This window comes from Micropterus dolomieu, linkage group LG11 (genome assembly GCF_021292245.1).
Source record: "Micropterus dolomieu isolate WLL.071019.BEF.003 ecotype Adirondacks linkage group LG11, ASM2129224v1, whole genome shotgun sequence".
NCBI classification, from domain to species: domain Eukaryota; kingdom Metazoa; phylum Chordata; class Actinopteri; order Centrarchiformes; family Centrarchidae; genus Micropterus; species Micropterus dolomieu.
In genome coordinates, this window is record NC_060160.1 from 7,393,048 (window position 1) to 7,416,785 (window position 23,738).

General features: G+C 39.5%; 3 protein-coding genes across 7 annotated transcripts in view; 1 reads left to right on the top strand and 2 right to left on the bottom strand.

The window, feature by feature from the left end:
* The window catches only part of atl1 (atlastin GTPase 1), a 15,060-nt gene extending 11,070 nt beyond the window's left edge, over positions 1-3,990 (top strand). For all 3 annotated transcript variants that reach the window (XM_046062316.1, XM_046062317.1, XM_046062319.1), the window contains one exon: positions 1,260-3,990. In XM_046062316.1, the coding sequence (XP_045918272.1) occupies positions 1,260-1,373 (114 nt within the window). In that variant the 3' untranslated portion in view covers positions 1,374-3,990. The remainder of the gene's footprint in view (positions 1-1,259) is intronic.
* Positions 3,991-4,543: 553 nt separating this feature from the next.
* Positions 4,544-12,422, bottom strand: sav1 (salvador family WW domain containing protein 1). Its single transcript, XM_046062330.1, has 5 exons — positions 12,040-12,422; positions 10,486-10,971; positions 7,853-8,123; positions 7,440-7,595; positions 4,544-6,171 (listed from the first exon to the last, which is right to left on the bottom strand). The coding sequence occupies exons 1-5, from the start codon at positions 12,131-12,133 to the stop codon at positions 5,958-5,960; spliced, it is 1,221 nt and encodes a 406-aa protein (XP_045918286.1). The 5' UTR covers positions 12,134-12,422; the 3' UTR covers positions 4,544-5,957.
* A 357-nt stretch (positions 12,423-12,779) lies between these two features.
* Positions 12,780-23,738, bottom strand: part of nin (ninein (GSK3B interacting protein)) — a 30,149-nt gene continuing 19,190 nt past the window's right edge. For 2 of the 3 annotated variants that reach the window (XM_046062264.1, XM_046062266.1), the window contains 8 exons: positions 23,518-23,631; positions 23,049-23,195; positions 22,684-22,863; positions 22,438-22,572; positions 22,219-22,320; positions 20,048-20,140; positions 16,155-16,268; positions 12,780-13,769 (listed from right to left, as the gene is read on the bottom strand). In XM_046062264.1, the coding sequence (XP_045918220.1) occupies positions 13,554-13,769; positions 16,155-16,268; positions 20,048-20,140; positions 22,219-22,320; positions 22,438-22,572; positions 22,684-22,863; positions 23,049-23,195; positions 23,518-23,631 (1,101 nt within the window). In that variant the 3' untranslated portion in view covers positions 12,780-13,553. Of the gene's footprint in view, positions 13,770-16,154; positions 16,269-16,400; positions 17,681-20,047; positions 20,141-22,218; positions 22,321-22,437; positions 22,573-22,683; positions 22,864-23,048; positions 23,196-23,517; positions 23,632-23,738 lie in introns of those variants that run through there. The other variant, XM_046062265.1, reaches the window with a different exon arrangement.

Below are 23,738 nucleotides of genomic sequence, written 5' to 3' on the forward strand. Positions count from 1 at the left end.
AAAAAAATAGATTAGTCTATATATTGTCACAAAAAGTAACAAATGTCTGTCACAAGTTTCCAGAGTGATTGTGACTTCTCAAGGTGGCTTGTTTGTTGTTCACTTTACAACAATGTTAAACAAAGAAAAGCAGCAAATCTCTCCATTTGAGAAGCTGAAATGAGATTAATGACTTAAATGATTGATAATCACAATAGCTTGCAATTTGATGAATGGACTAATCCTTTCAGTACTATCTATTGATTTAAGATACGCATTAAATGACAATGAAACAAATCCTGTCTGTTTACCAGTGATGGAAGAACGCTGATTTACTCACAATGGATGAAGAGGAATCACAAACTGTAAACTTAATTAAATCATGGAGCCATCAAAGTGTTTGGTTATGTCAACATTATGGTCAATAACTATTTTCAGCACATATTCTGCTGGTTATTTTCTCAATTAATCAATTACACAATTATAAAAACCGATGCTAGGTCCTTTCAATTCCAATTCCTTTCAATTGACTAATCAATTAATCAACAAAAAAATCAACTAGGGTGCAATATGGACAGTAAAGACAAATACTGTACACTCAAGCACACATCTAGGTGATACAGTCTCTTTTAACCACTAGAGGGCAGCAATCTTCTTTAAATCAGTGTTACAGCAATAATGAACTGGTATTGAAGATGCTTTATTTATATATATGCATGTATGTGCTCACACTATATTTTCTTTTTCTTTTTAATGGCTCTGCAGGGGAGCACAAATGAGGTAAGTGAAGCAATACGAGTGGGAATAGTTACAAAGGCAGTGATAGTAAGAGAATATTTTGGGACTTTCACAAAAATAGGAAAATGGATGATTTACTGATAATGACACGGTCACGTACCTCCCCGCGATGCTGAAACTCAGCCTGCTGTTCACTGTTGTTCCTCAGCAGAAAGGCCTGGACAGCAGAAGGTGATAGGTGATCTCAGATTTTAGTTTGAGCTCTCTAACAGACAGTGTCTTTCTTTTCCACTTTTTAGCGTTCAACACTAGATATCATGAAAACATCTAAATGGAGCAATACATTATATTAACCTTTGTTTCATTATTCACTTAGATTCTCACATTTGGAGGGTTTTGTACTTTTATTAGACACTTTGTTGACTACTTTCATCACCATTACCCGTGCACATTGCCCCCAAAATTGCTCAACTGTGATCAGCGATCATCTTAAGAAGTTCAGTTCTCTGCCTGTAACCACCTCTCTCACCTCTGCTCCACAGGCTCTCTACAAGCTGTATAATGTAGCGGCCAATCACAGGCACCTGTACCACCACGCCTTCCCTGGGCCTCAGGTGGACGAGGTTGTCGAGGAGCAGGAAAAGAAGAGGGACTGATCAGATTAGACAGCAGGGACTTTCTGGTGATGGACAGGAGGAGGGAGGAGGAACATCCTCACCCATCAGGCACTCTTTTATTCCAGTATTGGCTGGTGCTGCCCACCAGTTCATCCACTAATTTAAACCCTAATAACGGACTGTATAATGTTCATGTATAGGCAACGTCAGAGCATCTTGACAGCGGGTGCCTGCTTTCAAACGATGGATGCCATTTATCATTGTCTCTCACTCTTTGTGTGTGAAAAAATAACACCTGTACAGATACTGTAGTCACTCTGCCAGAGGAGACCTCGGCATATCCAACCTCCAGTCAGCTGTTGATTTCATATCAGACGGGTTTTTCCATTCCATTTCCATTTGCTGACGGCGATTTTCAAAGTATAGCCAAAATCTGTGAAATCCCCATTCGTGACGATTGTTCTGTTCTTTGAAGTTTAGTGCTGTTTATAAGAAACAATATCTATGATCTGCGATGTTTGAAAGCCAAAATATGTACTGTATGTTAAGTAATGAAGCGTTACAAGCATCATCAGCATGGTAAATGGTTAATGTTTGTCATCTTTAAGCTCTTAAACCAGGTATACTTTATAAAAAAATAGTTTAAATTGTTGTGACAAAGTAGTGTTGTGCCATAACATGTAAAAATGGTTTCACATCTAATGCAGCCTGGCTACATGCTGACGCTCATTGGTACATTTATGAGTTGTATACAGTTTTGTTTTGGAGGTTGGTGTTACTTTTGACAGAGGTCTAGATCAGGGAGTTGCTTTGTGCTGACATTTCCTTTCAAATATCAGCACAGGGCGGAAGGACAAAAACAAGAGTACACAGTTCAAAGTTTACACAACAAAGCTGACATTATCTCTCACACTGTAGTCGACTCGCAGTGTTGTATTTACGCAGCGTCGCAGCGACCCTCTGTATGCGTGTTTGGTCTTTGAGGTTGAGGGGAAAGAGCGTGTTTGCCTTCCATTGTGATGTAGAGGTTGTGGGTGAAACCATTGTTGTGTTTCTCTCTGAACGTTCGAGCAAATCCGAGGAATGTAGCTATTCTGTGGCCACTGAGGAATCAAAGCTAGATGTTATTAGGCGGGGGCTGACAGGCCTGCTTTGGAAAAGGATCCTCATTCCACATCTCTTTCATTATCTTCACACACTTAGGTTGAATCATCTGTGAAAAAAAACAACTGTTGCATGGTGAAAGAAGCCAGGCCCCTGACTTTTTTGTGTTTGAAAAACAGCTTGCATTTGTAAACAAAAGGCTTGTATTGGTGACAGCACTTTTTGGTGTTTGAGTACGTTGGCTTAGTAGACTGTTACTGTACTTTTGTATAACTGTGGTTATTGTTCTAAGCTCACTGAATAACCCAGAATCATAGAGCTCATTGTGAAATGTCTGCATCACTTACAGCTGCAGCGTTGAAATGCTTTTTCCCCTCCATGTATATCTGGCCACCAACAGCACAGGAACACTGTCATGCACATTTAGCAAGTTTATGCTGAGGTTTGACCTCAAGGGTTGAAAATTTAAAGGCACTGCAGCAGAGTGGTTTCTTGAGTCTTCCACAATGTGTAATCAACATCAGTGAGGCTTTCACACAAAGAATCGTCTAAAGTTTAAGATTCGTGAGGTTTTAAAATCCCATTTCTTCATGGCTGTGTTGAAGTGTCCATTCATAAGTCAGAAAAGTATTGTTTACATTGTGTTGTGTTTACACTCCAAATTAAGTAACATTTGGAAGCTTTTATTTGTCAAGAACAGAACAGGAATATGTGTCAAAACATTATTCTTGGATTTAACAACTCATTCCTAAAGCCGCCCCCATCGAAAATTTTTAATCAACTCCGGATATCGTGGGAGCCTCTTTGTGCTGAAAGGCCAACTGAATCAACCTCTTCCAAGTCAACACTGCTAAGTTTCCGCACACGCAATGCAAACTTTCAGTCACGAGGAAATAATAAATAATAAAGTTGGACCAAATTAATGGAAACTAGACTTGAGCAATGTCTTTAAAAATTCCCTCCAGTTTTGTTCTAAGACATAAAAATAATTTGGTTTGAATAATAATTTGTGCCCGATAGGTTTATATATAAAAGTGAAATGAACCTGGTGAAAATTCTTAAAATTACATTTACTCCGTCTCCCTCATTGAAAAATCCAGGAATGATGAATTTGAAAATATTTTTCTTTTCAAAAGTTTAACTGCAGCAGCAGAGACAGGATTTGTTCTACCTTACTGAAAAGTCCCATTCTCAGTGTTTGTGACCTGGAGGCTTCTGGTTTTCACATTATACTGGACTGTGATTGGCTTCCAAAGTAGTTGTAATGTTACAGAATCATCTTGTACCTAAATGTCTTAAACTCAAGATTTAAGGTGAGAAGAGAGAAACATTTCCCCCCTTCAGCAAATGAATGTGAAAACAGTCTTCTTGTGTCAAACTCTGCACGAACATCATTCTGCACTCTGAAGCTCAAATGTCAAAGTAAAACAACAATAAGCAAACACATTTTTTAGTGGAGGGGGGCTTTAAGCCTGATATGGTGAGATATACAGAAGTATCTGTAGTATGTACACTGTATTGCCAGTTTATTAGGTACACGCATCTAAAACGAATGCAGTCTTATACAGTAGTCCTGCAATAAATCCTCCCTTCATCAAGGTTATAATGGTCAGATTTTGTTGAAACCGTTTTAGAGACATGTTGATTCCATTGTATGATCATACAATGGCTGTAGTTTGTGTTGCTGTTGAACTGTATTGTATTTCACAGAGGAGTTTCTAATATATTGACTTCCCTCTTTATAACAATGAGGGTAGTTTAGATAATAAAAACTACTCTCAGTAAAATGCAATATATATTTTTCAGTTTCACAACAGAAAAGCATTCAGAGACAAAGACTAATGTCTGGTTGTGCAGCACACAGCTTCCTCCCTGAGCTTTTCTAGGGGACCTTCCAGGACCCCAAACAGGGGATGACAGTCCTCAGCTGCAGATTCAGGGGATAATTCTGTGCATGTCCTACAAGCACCCCCTTTTCAATTTGTTATTATAAATACATCGATATATATATATACACACGCTTTAATTATTTTGCATCTCAAAATTATCTCTGTTTAAGGATCCATGTGAAAGTGTACGGACAGCAAGAGGCAACCACTGTATAGTGTCTTTTTCGTCACTGCAGACTTTATTGCTTATGTCTTGGTATTTGCAATCCACAAAATCAGATATGTACAAAGTGATGACACTGTTCTGAAAAGATGTGATCGAGACCTTGCATAGTGAAGGAGTCACTGAAGAGAGGTTCTTTAGAGAGGTTCCACTGTTACCTAATCGGACACCCTTCTAGGACATTCAGAAATGTTGGATATACACAGGTCCCATTTAATACTTTCTTAATTATACTGTGAAAATAGTTTTCATTAAGTGTCATTTGTTTGTTTCTTCACCATAGTGACTACATTGATTGGAAGTTGGCACCAGTCTCTACTAGACAGAATCTCCAGCATAAAAACATTTCTGAGTATCTTAAGGGCTGATTGATTAGTTATCAATAGAATACGCTTCCAAGAACCTGCACTTCTTCCACAGAAGAGACGATTAAGTCCATAAAAATGAGTCAATACCAAGGCATGGAATATCCAAAAAGAATGAAACAAGAAGTTAAATTGCACTTGTTTGGCAAATTAATGTGTCTTCTGAACTGTTTTATAAAGTTCCAGTAGCTTATTCATGTTTCATTATACACACACACACACACACACACACACACACAGAATAAGAATATTCCTGACTTACAGTAATGCCAAGAGCCAAGAGATGCTCAAACCACTGCATCAAATGTGATGCTTCATCCAACAAAGGTCTTTAAATAAAAATGTGTTTCATATCAAAACTTAAATATCTGTGAGTTTTGGTGGATTGTCTTATAAAGCATAGGTCATAAAAAAAGAAAAATGCACACTTTTCTGTTTAATGCAAGAGTGTGGTTTCAATTTATGAGGGTAACAGAGTAAAGGAAAAAATTTGTCATGAAGTATTTCAAACTGAAACAAGTTAGAAAAAGCTGCCCGTCATATTCTCCCGCAGGAAAAAATGACGAAGCAGCTGTAGTATACAAAACATAAGCATTGGAAAAATGCTGTTTCAATTTATTAAAAAAGGCACAATCTGTGGATATTTTTGAACAAATATCTGTGGTTTTTCCAGACTTTGTTCTTCTCAGTCTTAAAAACATAATTCCATACAGCAATTCAGTTCTCAGGGCAGTGGCTGTAAATGGCACCACAAGCAGTCTCCCCAGATGTAGCACATTATAAGTTATTTTTCTTTATTGGAGTGTTTTCCCAGTCACATGGTCATTCATAAATTGAGTGTCACACGGGGGGGGCAGGAGGGGGCCCCACCAATGGGTCTTGACTTCCTGGCTGATATATTTGGATCAAGCGAAGGCACAGATGTGTTTGGTAAAGAGGCAATTAAGAGTCAATCATGACTTCAAAGGAAACCCTGACCGCTCCCAAACTGTGGAAACCTCAGAGAGGTGTGGCAGCGAGACGCCCCTGCTGCACATACACATCACATGTTCCCTATGAAGTTCTTGTTGGTCTGCTGGGCGTACCACTGCTGCCGCTGTTTGCGAGCCTCCACCTCTGACAGCAGCGCCTGCCGGTATGCCTCATACGATTTGACGATGTGTTCCAGCTCCTTCATGAAGAGCAGCTTCAGCATGCCCTGATACGTGTCCAAGTCTGCCAGCTGGAACAACTCCCACTTCAAGATGTGGTCATACCTGATGTGAAAGATATTTATAGTACTTTAAATAGGTACTTTGTGTTGGTAGACTAAGGCGCTGTTTTGACGAAATAATACAGGGACCCGTAGTATTTGTACTTCTCATTCTACCAACTATAAACTGACCATTACTGACATTTGCTCCTGATATTTGAGAGCATAAAAAGATAAAGATGTATCTGCTTATAGTAATATTTTAAACTTTAACAAACAGTCTTGATGTGGATCCCTTAGATTAGTTTTCCCCTCTGTGATACATACAATATTTTTTTGTTAAAAATTAGATTGTCAATGTCACTGGACAGACAATGGAAGGCAAGGATTATACTTTCCGCGGTCTGTGCGGATGTCCACGTGCCTCCCGATTTTTGTTACTGCGCGGACCTGTCCGCACAAGGTCTGCACGGCGACTAGCGCTACCAGGGGACCAACCAATCTGCTGCGCATGTGTGGAATGTGTCCGTCAAGGTGACTGCAGAAAGGTCTATAAACAGAAGTAGTCTGCAGCTGTCCGCGTCCGCTCCCGAGTATATTTGAGGCTTAATGGTAATGCTGTTTCTAAATTTCCTGAAAGCTAATTTGGCATCTCTGCAATTTCTTGTTAAGTGATCTGATGACAAAAACCAATACCAATATGTCTGCCATAAGCTAATATTGGATAATTATTGGTCCAGCTGTATTGTGATGATAATACATGCCACAAGCCTAAAACACATTTCAACTGACTTCAGGAGGGCGATAATGCTTATCAGTATTGGGTGGAAAAGATAGAAAGATTCCAATAAATAGGAGGAGAAGAAGACCGCATCTTGATGTTTTCAACAATAAAATTGTTTACAAAATAGGTCTAGAATTCTTTGTTAATTAGATACATCTCATTCAATTTATGTCATCTGCAGCTAAGTGTTGTCAAATGTCAATGATGTACTGTATGCATAATACTTAGAGCTAAAACATTTAGTCGATCAATAGAAAATGAATCTGCAATTATTCTGATGATCGATTAAGTAAATTTTATTTGCCAAATATTTCATAGGTCCAGTTTCTAGTTTGTTAAGATTTGCTGGTTTTCCTATTTTGTGCACGTAAACAGATTTTTTTCGTTTGTTTTTGGACAGTTGGTCAGACAAAACAAGCAATTCGATGACATCCCAATGGAATGGGCATTTTCCACCATTTTATAGACCGAGCGATTAATCAAGAAAATAATTTGCAGACTAATCGATCATGAAAATAACTATAAGTTGCTGCCGTAGTAGTACTCACTTGAGAGGGGCACGGGCGTACACCTGCAGCCAGTCTGGGATCTCAGCTGTGTGGTACGGGTTAGCTGGCACAAGCACCGGCTGGTTCCTCTCTGCAGGACGTGGCTGATAGGTCACAGGGGGTGGCAGTGGTGGCGGCTGATCATAGCGAGGCACACTGGAACAGACAGGTTATTTAGTATTTACACCTTTTTCATCTCTGAGAAACCAACTTGGACAACTCAAAAAACTGTGCTGATAAACCAGGCCAAACAGTTTATGAGGAAAAAACATATAAAACCTTGGAAATGTTTGAGTGAGTTCATTGTTCCAGGAATTCGTAGCATGGGATCAAAAGACATACAAAAAAGTGGATGGGAAAAAAATGCAGCTTTAAGAACACAAAATCTTGCGCTTTTAACACTGAGGTCATACCTTGGAGCACAAGGGTGGCGATACTGTGCCCTCTTGTTGATGTGATCCACATAGTAGACCCCAAACTCGGCAGACTCCACCTTTTCCCAGCCTGGAGGGAGCCCTTCCCTCTCCAGAGGGTGGCTCCAGTGTGTAGTGTTAGTGTTGTGGTCAATGTAGTACTTCCTGCCACGGATGGTCCAGTCAACGGTCCAGCCGGCAGGAAGGGGGAGGTCCTCTCCCGTTAGACTGGAGAGGTTCCCAAGGGACTTGGCCTGTATTCGACCTATGCCTGAGGAAAACAAACACTTCTTTTTAGAAACCTAGAGGGAGAGATGTCAGCAAACAGCGCCTCTGGGAAATAAAAAACATTTTGGGCAACAACATGTGTGGGAAAATGTCATTTAAAGGAGAGGGATGTCCAGCTTTTAAAAAAGGTCATTCTGTGGCAACTGAACATAGAGTGGAATAAGGGAGGAATGCAATCACTTCTTTAAGCATGACAGACGTTTAATCCCTTTGACTCCGCAACATTGGTGACGGAGCATCTAATTCTGAATGACACCATTTGGTGAATGGTAGGAAATTGGAGTGTTGTTACGTTTGGACAGGAAGATCTCTGCTTGGCCAGACATACACACAGGAGCTTTCACCGGAACCGAACAAACCACTGAACTCCCAAACACTGTTTAAGAGCAGACAGCAGAGTGGGTTCACTCAACACATCCTGTATTTTTATTGGCAAATACTGTTTGCGAGGAATGTTGAGCACAACAGCTGTGTGGATGACTTATACTGAGTGAGAACTATCAAGACTTAAAACCAACAAGCCTAGAGGGACACGGGAAAGGTTGGAAACACTGGAGAATGTGTGGGTAATGAAGTATCTCTGCAAAATGGCGGCTACAATCTGATAAATTCTGCACAAGAGTGACAGCAACAGAGCTGGAGCTCTTTGCCAGCTGCTGAGTGAAGGGGTGGAATGTGCGAGTTCTCCGCAGAAATGCACTCCTCCTCCTCCACCACCTCATCATCATCATCATCTCTGCCCTTTTCCTCAGAAAAAAAATGGCAGAGAGCCATACTCACTGCAGACCTAAAGCCCAATGCATCACAAGAATTTCACTGGATAGTCAAGAGTGAACTACTATATTTACAACTGGTGATGCAGTAGTTGTACTACAGAAATTAAATAAGTAACCTCATTAAAATAGAGTCAGTGATCACCAAAAGTATGAATCACCACCACCACCACCAAAAACAGATCAATGTACAATTTTCTTTTGTGGATTTTATGTTTCCTGAATCTAAATGTTAGACTGACATTTTTTGCAGGAAAAATGCTTTCCCCTGCAGTTTCAGGAAACCGGGGTACTTAAGTAATGAGCACAGTAAAAGGAAAATGGGGATACAATGCAAATGAGCTGCTAATGTGTGATCAACAAAACAGAACAACAAATGGTTAAACTACATAGTGTTTGTGCTGCAAATTGTGTTTGTATAATACAGTTTAAATGATTAGCCAATGTTTACCTATTTCTTTTCAAAATAAACACATATAAATTTTCCAGATTTTTCAATTGTAAAATGAACTTAAGAAGCCATAAATTTCCAACTGCATCTTAATTCCTTTATACCGTTTATTGTGAAAATGAAATGCTTACAATGCTGTGAGTCTGTCAGCTGATTGCAGGTAGATGACTACTCCAAAACATCTCTTCTTACCACCCAGTGCATTTACCTTGCGTGTGCAATGTCACTATACAGAGACCAGTACCTACATAGATGATTCATAGTTGTGAGCAGTCTGAGGCTGAGACATTTGATTGGGGGGGCGGTCTGCAAATTGCTAGTTTGAGAGCAGAAAGATTCAGCAAAGAGAGGTGAAAAATGCAGAGCCCCTAATGCTTGTTTAACTTCACTACAAACAAGGCTCCATGATATGTAATAGGCGGGCCTGACATAACACCAAACCATATACATGACTTTGACAAGTCAGCCACAAAATAAAAGGTTTTCTATTGTTGGAGAGGGTTGAAAAATTCCTGCGACCCCCTAAACATTTAATCTCATGGAAATTACACACTTCAACGTTTACAATGTGGAGCAGGAAGATAAAAATATTGAATTCCTCAGTAAAATTGCTCTGTTGAGCTGTTCAGTGACAACCCAGGTTTTACATTCCTTTCAGAATGGCCTACGTATGGTCCAAAACCCATTTATAATACTTGCCTTTTCAAAATAGCAATCATGCGTGAGTACAGCCACTTTGCTTCGACGGCAACATTTTCTTGGGAGCCCAAGTTAGCAATGTTTTCTCAAACTTCTAAAAGACTAATCTTAAAAGTTATAGATTTGCTGGTGTGATTTCACTCATCCTCAAGGACGACTGTTCCACAATCATACCTCTGACTTTGCAGACAAAAAGCCATAAAAAAGACCAGTTTTTGTTCCTACAGAAACTATGACTGCCTGCCATGTACTTTCCAAAAGCATGTGTGCCGTTGAAGAATGCAATTTCTAATCTTTGTCACATTTGGAACTCTTTCTTTCTTACAATTTCTTATCACTGCGCTTTGTTTACCTTCCTCTAGAGAAGAAACATCTAAACAAATACTGTAAAAAGTGAGTTGCAAAACACAGTTCATGTTTACCTGAAGGGGGTCTGCTTGGAGCTGGTGGAGTGTGTTGTCGTGGAAGTCTTTGGAAGTTGTGTTCATTGTGCTCATAGTATCTATAGTCCTCAGGAAAGCGTTCTGGGACCCTCCTGGGCTGGTGCTGCTGATGGTGCTGCTGGTTGTCATAATAAGGTTCAGAGGGGTAATAATACCGGGCAGCGTCTCCATTCTCAGACATAGGACTCACGTCTGTGAGGAAGGACTGTGAGGAGCCACCGTACTCGTGGGGCAGGTCTCCCAGGCTGCGAGGCAGGTATGGAGGTGCTGACATGCGGTGGCTCTCTCTGCGGGCCACCTCATGAGGAGGTCTCTGCACAGGGGTACGGAGAAAACTCTTGTTGCGGGACACCACAGGCTCCCGGCTGGGTGCCACAGGGTAGGCAGAGGGCCCCATGTCTGGCAGAGGGACCTCTGCGCGTCTAGGAATAGTTGGTCCATGACGGATGAACGAGGGCATTAGATCTGCAAGCAGGTAAACACGGCAAGTACAACTGTCAAAATCAGTCAACAAAACACTGTGGTAGTACCATTGGGCAGTGGAGGAAGTACACTTACTCTACAGTTTGGAGGTACTTGTATTTTACTTGAGTTTCTATTTCATTCTTCCCAACCACCAGAGATGGTAATATTTATCAGTCATCTGGATTTCATTGAACCTTAGGTACAGTCATAATTCTCGATTCAACGAGAATTCAAAAATTCTACTTTCACTTTAATGGATCACTAATAATAACATAATATATTATTACACTGACAATGGCAATTCTGTCCTCATAATGGGTACTTTTATTTGATAATTTCATTTTTCTGATAATACTTTCATACTTTAGTCACCTATGTAATAATAAATGCAGGACCTTTACTTGCAAATGTATTTTACAGGGTAGTATTGCTACTTTTAGTATGGTTATATTTCTTCCACCACCGCTAATAGGTACTAAGTAATAGTATTCAGTAAACCACTAACATTAAAACGCAAATTACATGCCAGTCAAAAGGCACAGACAAGGAGACGAGACATTTTCTCTTACTAACAGTCTAACGTTATTTAAGAAGTCATAAAACAGATGACAACACATTAAATTTCCACCAATGGACAAATGAAAGCGAACTATCAACAAATCTGACTTTTCAGTAAACCATTCCACTAAATATAGCTACAAATAAAAGGTAATTAAAATACTTATTTCATTGTGTGGTTTTGTATACTTGCTACAAATCTGAGTAGTTACCGTTACTCTCAACTTTCCTTCAGCCCTGCAGCTGACAAGAACCTAAGTTAGCAAGATGATGAACTTTTAGCTAGCTAGCACAGAAACTAACAGGTTAGCAACTGTTACGGTGTACAATGACACGATTAAATAGTTTGTTACAAGCTTATGAGCCACAACAATATATAGTTATGTTTCCACACGTTTACTTTAACCCGTCTGCTCTTGTTAGCTTGCATCTTTCTGCCAATAAAGTGGACTTACGCTAGCAGGCTAACATATGCTAACTTCAGCTAGCTGGCTAACTTGTTGCGCTTACTTCTCAGGAGCGGCGACGTTTCCTTCTTCACATATTTCCCGTGTACCTCGGCTGGTTTCGACGCTTCGTTTTTACTTTTCTTTCGTGAGAGCATAACTCAAAGCTCGGAAACATCAACAACACGTCGCTGTTATGTCATGATACAATCCCTCGACTCTGCGACCGTCCCGTTCAACATGCGAAGCGCGGAAAGTAAACATTTTAAGCTTTAGATCAGCTAGCAGCAAGTTAGCCAGCTAACTTTAGCTACTGGAAGAGTCTTCTCCTCCAGTGGTCCAGTCCGGTCTGAGCTGCGCTACACTCCCACCGCGGGTCCTCACTGGGAATGGTTACTGTACAGCCCTGCCCATCTGGTAACGCACCCTCTGCAAGCGGATACACAAACAATGTTGACACCCGAACTACACAGCCCATTCATCGACATGACACACAGTTAACAGAAGAAGTGACAAATGAGTTCATGTGTTTTGACAGGAGATCCAACCTTTGCACTTAAAGTAGCAAAAAATGTTAATGCTGTATGCAGTATTTGTAAAATGGTCTGTAATTAGCTAGAACTGCTGGATAAGTGAGATAAAATAGTGCAAGTACCTTCAAATTGCACTCAAGTATAGTACTTGTGTATAATATACTTAGTCCATTACAATGTATAAACTCATTAACCTGCAGAGCCATGATTACATCCTCTACAAACCAACAAGATGAGACAAATTAATCCAGTAAGAAATCAAAACAATCCATGTATTTTATTTATACCTTTATTAAAACTTTACCCTGTTTTCAACTTTAGTGCTTATGCTGCAGCAATTACAAAAGGTCCTTCATTTAAAAACATAATGGCAGTTTTACATTATAAAAAACTTTACATATTGCAACAGTTTATAGGATTTTAACCAGATGTATTTAAATAGCAAGCATTGCCTGTTGACATTAATTTAAAGTGAATGTAACTTCAAGCAGTGTTGCATGAAAAGTTCACCAGATTATGACTTTTCTGTTTACATGATTTTACTACTGACATGTTTGTTTAAAGGCTTGAGAAGGAAATAACATACAGATGAACACAATTAATCTGTTTGACAACAGACAAAATAACACTTATATAAAAAGTGCACTTCAGTATTGCTTTTCTCTTTTGGAAGAGAAATATAGTGTCATGGTTAAATATTTACTAATTCATTCAATAGCAACAACTATTGCTTTGACATTTTAAAAAATATATAAATTACTGTAAAATAGCGCATTTTCTTTCACAGTCTGACCTTACTTTTGGTTCTTCATTAGGTCCAATACAACACAAGATTATTACTGCACATATCAAAAAAATTAACAAATGAAAATACTGCATATTTAACAGTAAAATTAGGCTTAAACAAGATAAAAACATGTCAGTGGACATGCAATGGAAAAAGGCCTTTTTTGTGCACGTGTTGAAAATATTTCAACAAGACAAGTAAAATACTTCTGTAAAAAAAACTGTAGTTTATGGTTGACCTTGGTTGTTATGTGATACATTATGAGCATTTATAATGGTATGGCAGCGAGGGAAGGGGTGAGGGGTTCAGGTCACGCACTATCTTGTTAAGGCTGGAGATCTTCTCCTCTAGTAGGTAGTTCTTCTTCTCTGCGATTTTCTGCCGCTGCTCAGTTATCTCCAGAGCTTCCAGCAGCTGAGCATTCTCCACACACAGGTCTTTGATCAACACATCTGCTTTACCATTCTTGTGCACCTAGAAAAGTCAGAGAAAGTGGATGATAAAGGCCTTGATAATTCCATAATTAATCTAATTTGAAGTAGGGTACTAGAGCCCAAATGAAAAACTGGCAGGCCAATATTGTCAGCTAGTAGGCTATTATCTTGTAGTGACACATACTGTACGTCAGCTGATATGTAACTAAGAAATTGCAGCAAAGAGAAGCCAATGACATCTCTGCGTTTTTTTAGAAACAGTGTCACTCACTCTGTACATACAGTATCTTGGTCACAATACTTTAATAACCCCGATTAAGGTACATGCTTATCAAACTGTTTATGTTAAGAGTTATATTTTTTGCATTAGTGAGCATCAAAGTATGATTTGGAGAGTAGACCTCATTTCAGTCGTTGAGAGTTATTTCCCTCCTGGAGGAAAGAGAAGGAGAGGTAAACCTTCCTACATATTAGGAGAAGGGAACAAAATAGCTCTCTTGGCTGGACTATTTGTATAAGCTTGGTACAACCACAGAGAAAATACAGATTCAATAATAATATATAATATTAGGTTGTACTGCGTAAAGTGCATTTGTTATTTTGTGATAATCTGTTTTATTTTCTTATGTAAAATGTAATTATTCAATAATATTTCATTTAACTTTTACCCAGTCATCGTCAACCGCTTATCCGTTGTACAGGGTCGAGTGGGGCTGAAGCCAATCTCAGCTGACATCGGGCGAAAGGCGAACAGGTCACATGTCCATTGCAGGGCTTTAATTTAGCTTTGGCAATAATGCAACTTTAACATTCATGCCAATAAATAAAATTTGCATATGAAAATGCAACCTTGCTGTACTTCTCAAAAGAAGGGAAACTCATCAGGGCTGGTATTTATCAAGCTTCTCAAAGTGCCATTTTGGTCTTAAGGGCTGATAATTCATGAAATTTACTCCTACTTTCAAACTTGAGTATAAAAGCAAGTTATCAAATTTCTTAAAGCCAAGAATCACTCTTACTCTACCAGTTAAGTGGTTAGGAGCTGCAGTAGGAGGTTGTGATGGCAATGTGGAGACAGACATGCGCAGATCTTTCAGGAGTGTAAGAATGTTTTAGGATTATTTGACAACATGCACTTAACAGGGTTGGACAGCGCAGGCATAATCTTTGTCAGCGAGTTGAAGGTTGTGATGACGCTTTGTTTATTTGCTAAAGGAAAAATGCAGCAATTATGATGATTTTGGCCCAGCATAACCATCAATAAGCCAAATTGTCATGGAAACAAATATGGCACTTACAGCTCCACACACAGTCACGCGTTTCATCGACTTCCCAACAACCCCCCCCGAGTAGTCGGTGCAATTGATACCACTCATAAAGATCAACTTTTTTATCTTTCATTTTCAATGTGTACGTAGCAGCCTATGTTCATAAAGTATTCTCTTAAAAACTGTCAAATGTCGTACGAATGTAAACTCCTCTTAGGAATTTTTTTGAGAATATTCTTAGAGGAAATCCATTAAGTGACTGGTCCTTGCCTACATCGTCATCCTGTTTGTGTCGTAAATCAGCACTAACACTGACACTTAAGATTTAGTCCTACACTTCACTCAAATTAGGACTATGATGCTTGGTAACTACCTTTTAAGCACAGCTTTGAGCCAAGAGTTGTTTTTACTCTTAAGTCAATTCTTAGTGTTCTTATGACCAATTCTGAGAAGCTTGATAAATACAGGCCCAGATCTACACTTTACAAACCCTTTCTCACAAGGACCTTACTGATACATTTCTTATTCATGTGATGCTATGATCTCTTCTCCATCTTTAATTTGGTTGCCATTTTCCTCTTTTAAACCCCCCCCCAAAAAGACATCCTTTACGAGGTTGTCTTCTTTTAGATCAGGTTCTGCTGTTTAAATATTATGATAATTTCTCTAGGTTTGATATTTTGACAATTGTATTTTTGTCATGAGGATGATTTATCAGTTGTTGATGTGGAAGTTATCTTGGGAGATTTGGCTTGAGTGTTTTAGGATTTGGTTTCCCTTTTTGATTGGTTGTTGCAACCTGTGGCTTTAGTTTAAAGATGAGTGAATTAACACTGAACTACATGCCTGACAAGGTCAATGGCAGAAGTGTTGTGTCTTTTATCAACTCTGATGACAGTGTGCAGGAATTCACTAACAGTTTAAGTGGTTTTGTTTTAAAATTAGCCCATATTCTGATTTTATATAACACTCAAACATTGAAGCAGGAAAAAAACAAAAATCCAGTACTGTAACAATGTCTGAGAGAAACAAACAGAATACTGTTTTTCTGCCCGCTTCTAAAGACAGTTATTTATGATTTGTTTTTGACGACAACGTTTTTCCCTTAGGAGACAACATTGACTTTCTTCTGATGAGTGTGAGATTTTTAAACTGACCTGGTCTTTCAGCTGAGCAACCTTCTCTTTGAGCAGCAGTTTGACGTTATGCAGCGACAGTTCAATTTCCCTCATACGCTCCTCCATATTCTTCATCTTCCTCTCCCTTTCATCCTGGTAAGAAGACAGTAAGCGATATCAACAAACCGCTGCTAATGCAATTAAATGGTAATGAAATTTTTATTTTCTTCCCTTTGAGTTGAGAAAAATGAAACAACATACAGACCACATTCTAATGACCTAGATGCTTTATTTTATGTTGATTTCAGCATAAAATGATTTGGTATATTTCTAAAAAGAGAGGACAATGCACTAAAAAAAAATAAATATATAAATAGGTATAAAAATGATGCCATGTATTCCATATACCTCTACAAAAAAAAAATAATTTAATGAATAAATAAAATAAACCCATGATTCTATCAAAATAAATAAAACATAAAATACATTTGACTCTATACATAGGAAAAAAAAAAAAAAAGAAAAAAAAGAAAAAAAAGAGACTCATTAAGTTACTCAAAAACCAAAACACAAATACAACATTAATAGATTAATTACACACTACCGGGGACAAATAATTTGGTTTGCATGGATTTTCCAGTAATAAATACCAGGTAAACATTCAAGTTAACAATTGTGTGACGTGTGTGAACAGTTCTTGTTTAGGAAAAATAACCCAGAAAGATGTGATTCACTTTGGTTGTGCAGCAGCAGCAGAAACTGCAAAACACAGTCCCAGAACACAAACACAACATAAACACGCAGCTTGAAGAAACATTCAGCTATGTGTAGTGTCAGATAAGAAATACAGGCATAAACAACAAAAGACAAACAGTGAAACTTTCACTTTATATCTCGATAAACCCTCACTGGACAGACTGTAACATCGCCTGACAATTACAGGTTGAATTTGCTTGATTGAAAAGGCTCAGAAGGCTGGTAGGCACTAACCTCGCCTCAACACTCCTCGATGATCATAAGGCAAGCTGTCACACAAGATTTAGCCTCTGAGGATGTATATACACCCTGTCTCAGACAATGATAAATGGTTCAAGTGCATAACAGAACATTACTAGAAAATGCACCCTGCTTTAAAAAGATTCCCTGTATTTAAACTACAAAAAGTCACAAAAGTCACATCTTTGTAGATGTTAAATTTGATATGGAATGTCTGACAAATGTTACATTTTCAGTGGTAATGCCATTATTTAATCAAAATCCCATTGGGAAAAATCTCAGGAGTCTTTTCTGTGTTTTCTTGCCACCTAGCAGCAGGGAAATACAATTACACATTCATGCCTTTTCAAATCAGGCACCACATTTGTTCACAATCTCCTGTAAGGATGCAGAAAGGACGGCATCGTGTGCCACAGTCCAGACATAGCAGAGGAAGAGCAGGACTGAGAAGTGCTGTCTTGGAGGAAAAAGGAGGCTAAAGTGAAGAGCAGGGATAGACGCTGGTGTTACAATCCACCGATCCGCCGGTAGCTGTCTGCGTGAGCTGCCCGCTGCTCCGGCATCGCCGCCTGGAGAGAAAAGGCAGGAACACTTCACCACAGCTCTAGCCTCTCCTCTACTCCTAAAAAAAAAACCTACACAGGCCTGGTCAGGGCAACAGGCATTCACACAGGTTTTTAAGGCCGTTGTGTGTTCAATATTACATAAATAAATACAAAATAAATAATCAAGTGAACAAACAGACAAATTATACAATATAACCATAAAATTGTGAAATAATTTAATAAGTGTAAAACTCAGCTCCATTGCTTCTAAAAAGTTTAAGTAAATTGCAGACCATTTATTTTTTATTTAAAAATCCCTTTTCCAAATCCTGTTATTTTAAAAACACAATTTCCCCCCAGTGACTGTGATGAAAAGTGGCATTGTGACACTATACAAAGAGCTAGTTATGTGATTAGCTGTTGCTAATTAGTCTGAATAAGTGGACAGCCCATCACATAATAAGCTGACTTTGAAAAAAAGTATTACTAAACAGTTATATAAACATTTTGTCTGCATTTATTAATTTAATAACATTTCATTTATTTAATATTGAATTAAAATGTGCAAAAATGTGTATTATTTTGTTTGGGTTATGTTTCTATATTTATTCTAACATCTCCTGGGGGTACTATGCATGTGTACGTAAATATAACTACTCTTTCATTCATTCCAAGTTGACATGAAACAAATGTATAGTGCACACAATCATATTAAATGGGATCCTTGTTTCCTTCAAGGACATTCATGGTACCCTAGTGATAACTAGTAATTGTCATGCTGTGTCATGATAAAAATGACACAACAAAAAGGTCAGATGCTATTAAAATGCACTAACAGTGGGATGACGCTGTTTACAGATAAACTACATCTATCACGTTGGGGAGAGACGGAGGTTTGTGCAAGGTGACAAATGGAAAAACAGCCACCAGGACCACACCCAGATGATCACACCACTGCAACTACTTCAGTCCCAAGACAGAAACTTAAATAAAGACAGTGACTTCAAAAAACACACAGGCACCACAGGCTAAATATCAAGCCCAGAAAGTAAACACTACACACATGACATAAGGAGATGAGGACAGACAGGTGATGATCTGTGACAAGCACCAAAACAAGGACAGCTGCAAAACCCAGCCTTCAAACAAAAGCGTGATGGGAAATAAAAATAAATGAGGATTATCACGACTAAATGACACTCAGCTCAGGTATTGAGAAATTATACACTTTTAAAAACAATGTATTGTTGTTACATTCATTTTGATGCAGAACAATTAGTGATGTATGTAAACACTGAATTTCCCTTTGGGGGATTAATAAAGTATATCTTCTTCTTCTATTGCTTTGAAAATTTCCATACACAAAGCAAATAAATACAAAGTTAAATACATTTTCAGCACCTGAATTGAGTGATCTACTCGAGTGGGCACACTTTCTACACCAAAGTGACTGGGAAAGAAATACAATGGGTGTATTTATATTTAACTCCCATTAAATCCCAAAAATTTCCAACATGAGATGTAGTTCTTAGTTCCCTTTTTAGTGCCATTAATGATGGGTTTATGATAATTGCGACAAAAGATGGCAGATAATGTGACAAATGAGAAAGTAAAATGGCAGGAGATGAATGTAATATCAAACTCAGGTGCTAAACTGCTTGTTCAGCTTTTTTGCTCTAGGTTGAATTTCAAAGCAGACTCAGGAAAAATGTAATAGTACCAGCTCAACTCGGATCAACTTTGTTTGGTTTTCCATTGCGGAAATGTTGTACCTATTACCAGGTACTTTTTTTTTTTTTGTATCACCTCCTGAGAAATCAACTGCGTAGATTTAGAATATTTTGTGTTTTGAGTTAAGGAGCTCCGCAAGTGGCTGCGGGGGGAGCCCGGAGCGGCCTGCGTGAGGAGCTCCCGAGGCCGGCCAGTCGCCCGCTCAAAGAGCCCTCTGCTCCCGCCGTCACACAGACTGCTGCAGCAACAACGGCTGAGGAAAACACAGCTGGAAGGTTTTTACACCGCTTATCTGTCTTTTCATTCTGAGTAATGAAACATTTTAACTTAAATAAAGAAAGCTGTGTGGGTCGCTGGTGTGTGCATCGCATTGAACATTACGCCGCGGCAGCTGTGTGTGGTGTTGCTATGACGACAAGCTACATTGAGGGGCACCATCTCTGGGTACTATATGCAATGGAAAACGGAGCACGGCCAAACCGAGTCAAGGCGAGTTGAGCTGTTCCTGGTGATGGAAAACGCCATATTTTGAACAGGATCGGGAGCCCCTAATTGTTTATCCTGTATGTGATTATTTGATTTGTGATTTATTTTTTTTAAATAAAAAGGCATGTATATATTTTCCAGAGACTATCAGGAAAGGTTCAGTTTGTACTGTACCTGCATGTTGTCCGGCTCTTCGCCACGATGCTGTCCCCTGGGCATCCTGTGAGGTGATGGAGGCAGAAGTCCAACGAGGTGAGCCTGATATGTCTGGACAAAGTAGAAAAATAAGAAATATATACAGTATGAGGTTGTTTTAGTCAATATTTTAATTCTGTACTCTTGACTAATTCTTCCATGAGAAACCTGGCAAAAACAAGTAGGTTGAAGGCAAGAGGTCTGTGAAGGTTCTCAGTCATCCAGGTCATAGTTATCCAAAGAAGGTTAAAGTCAAGGGAAAAATGGAGCAAAACTCTGTGGACAGTAACATCAAGTTCACACGAGAAGATGTCCACAACAACAGTTTGGCCCTCCTGGACTTTGCTGTACACAATGAAGAGGACAGTAGCCTGCAAATTGGAGTGTAGAGGAAACCCCCACACACAGACCAATACCTACTTTTCAATTCTACCCAAGCCATAGAGAAGGAACAGCCTGAAGGGGGCACTTACAGCCTGTGGATACCCTAAGGCCCTGATCAGACAGAAAGCACTTTGCAAGTTCGAAAACGCGAGGCGCGCAGCAATGCTTTTTTTTGGTTGAATTTAGAAAAGAGCAGCGCGCTGCATTTTTTTTATGTTGCTAGGTAACCACTGAATCAGCTGTCCTGTCAGTCTAATCAAAGATTATAGCGCCAGCGATCTGTAATCTTTTGTTTGCTGCTAATTAATAACTGTCATATTAGCAGAAACTTGATCACAACTCACACGTCTGTGTCTTTTGTTGCTAAAAACATCTGCTTTAATAAAATAGACAAACGGAGAAGACCTACTCTGGCAATGTTTGAGGGTGAGAGGTGTATAAACACGCAGGAGACAGGAAAAGGGAGATCTGTGTGGGTACAGGAGACCCTCAGAAAGTTTGTTGCAGTGTCCGGACAACCCAAGCAACTGTAAACTTCAGCACAACTGACGGCCTGTCTCTCCATTCATTCGATTGGACAATGGAAAAACGCGAATAACGTCTGGCACTTTTCTGCCCAGAGTTAATTTTTTTTTTTTCTCCACTCTGTGCTCAGAGCGCTCCTTCGAAAACGCAAGGCACAGCAGGCGGCCAAAACGCGAGGTGTCCAGGCTGCATAAACAGAGCGCAGAACGCTCACTGACAATAGAATACAATTAAAAAACGGCGCCTTTCACTGCATAAAACGCGTTCTGTCTGATCCGGGCCTAAATGGAACTTTGTGAAAAACAGCCACAAGATCCAGGAAGAACAACACTACGGGGGATGTGGAGAAGAAGGTCAAACGCAACAACATTGTGATTCCATACGTGTCTCGAGTATCAGAGAAACTCAGGAGGATTTTCAACAAACATCCCTGTGTTTTTTAAACCCAAGAACACGCTAATACAGATACTGGTACACCCCTAAGACAACAAACACACGAAAAGCAATCTAGTGTATACGATCCAATGCAGTGAGGAATGCACAGACCTGTATATTGGGGAAACTAAGCACCACTACACAAACGCATGGCTCAACACAGAAGGGCCAACTCCTCAGGTCAAGACTCTGCAGTTTACTTACATCTGAAGGATAAAGGACACTCGTTTGAGGATCACCAGGTTTGCATAGACCGAGAGGATGGATGGCTTGAAAGAGGTGTCAAGGAAGCCATTTACGGTTGCTTACCGTCAATTAATAGGAGGGGGTCTATGCCACCACTTACAATGCTGTCCTTTCATCACTTCCCAGGAAACTTAAACGTAACCGCTTGGCCTCAGGTGAAGATGCCAAAGATTGTCGTTCAGGCTAGGCCTCGGTTCCAACGACCATAACAACTGTCGTTACAACAGCCAGGAACACTAACGAACCAGCGGTGTGGACGATCCTGGCAAACGACCCCACTGAGGTTAAATAGCTTAATTTTCCTACTAGTCAGTCAGAACTGAAGAAGTCTCTCGGATGAGGGACGAAACATCTTCTAATATCTTCAACCAAGTCCAGCTGCCCTTGACTTTAACCTTCTTTGGATAGGTTGAAGACAACCTTCTTTGGATAGGTTGCAGCCAAAAACACTGAACATAAGCAAGAAGGAAATACCCGATTTAAATAACCAAAGTGCAAATCAATATGGTTTATCGTAAAAATACAAAAATAAGAGGAGAAATGTTGGTTCCATGATCTACCTCTAGCAGCTGTGTAGACAGTCGAGCCATTTGGGTCCTGAGCGCCTCATTTTCTTGTTTAAGGTTCTCTAGTTCTGAGAGTCCCTGTCCTGCTTCGTGGCCCTGAAAACACAAAAAGGACATATAATAAGCATTTAAGCAATCACCGCATAATCAGCATGTTTAGAAAAAAAATCAAAGCATCAAAAGGTTATCTGGGTATATTTATGCGGTTTATACTTTGTTGAGCTCCTTTTGTGCCTCAAGTTCCTGCTTCAGAGAGGCGTTCTCCTGCTCTAGGGCCTTCACCAGGGAGGACTGACTCTGTTGTTTGTGCTGCTTCAGGGACATGATGGTAGCATCAAGCTGACGGACCTGCAGACATAAAATAAAGGGCTTATAGCTACGTGACAGAGAGGGAAAATGGAAAACTAATGACTGTTGGTTTTTAAAGTTCATTACAGTTTGCTGTAGTCCTCAGCTCACCTTCTCTCTGGACTGCACAAGGTCTCCTTTGATGCTGCGCACTTCTGCCTGAAGCCTCTCGTTTTCCTGCCTCAGTAGTTGCTGATCCTTCTCCATCAGCCGAGACATTTCGCCTCTGTACAGCTTCTTGCTCTGATTCTGGAGACCACTCGAGTGCAAGGCCATCTCCAGAACATGATTCTGTGACGAACAAATGCAAAAGTTAAGCTGAAAAAAGTAAAACTTGTGCTGTTGTCTTGTCTGTACATCAGAACATCTTTAAATATCATTTGTAAAAAAGACAAATAATCTTTACCCCCCCGGTTTTTGTTGCACTTAAGTGTTTTTTTTAGTCTGTAAGTGAAAAACAGTTTTAAAGATCTTACTTTATCATTGACATTTTGCAGTCGTTTGTTTAGCACTGCAACGTCATGTTTGATGGAATCCCTCTCTTGCTGCGAAAAACGGAGGTCTGACTTAAGACGAGCACTTTGATGGTTTGCAGCCTGGATAGTTTCATCCATTGTCTTGACCTAGTGTGGAGAAAGGAATGCATTAAGTCCAACTTGTTCCAGGACTAATCAGGTTACAAGTCAGTTTAATTACTATGATTTATCCTGTAAAATACTTTGAATTGAGCCTACTAAACAGCAATGAATGTTATAGTTTAACATATTTTAATTTAGTTCTATTTCAACTAAAGGACAGAAAAGAACAATGGCAAATTTGACTAATTCCAAAATTTGATATATTTCCATTCAACCTCATAACACCATTTGTTCTCCCCAGCAGCTGTTGAAAAGAAAAAATATAATCTACGTAGAGATTATTCTGTAGGTTACAGCTGACTCTTACCCTCTCTTCAGCTTTGGCTAGCTGGTTGCGGAGGCCCAGAGTCTCCTTATCCACACTCTTTCGCTCCTCTACGAGGTGGCTGAGCTGGCTCTCCATGGAGTCGACTTTGGCCGCCTGACAACCAGAAGACAACAAATACAGTTGTAGTTGACGAATCCTTTATATACACCTTGACTGCTTAAGCTAGATCACACCAAAACATCTCAGAAGATCATATCTGC

Bases quoted from the DNA above. Each gene is read 5' to 3' on its own strand.
- sav1 (XM_046062330.1), bottom strand. From the start codon at position 12,133: ATGCTCTCACGAAAGAAAAGTAAAAACGAAGCGTCGAAACCAGCCGAG. The intron at 7,596-7,852 runs GTATGACCTCAG...TGTCTGTTCCAG, and splicing joins CGCCACCCTTGTGCTCCAAG to TGTGCCTCGCTATGATCAGC. The intron at 6,172-7,439 runs GTGAGTACTACT...CTTTCACATCAG, and splicing joins TACGCCCGTGCCCCTCTCAA to GTATGACCACATCTTGAAGT.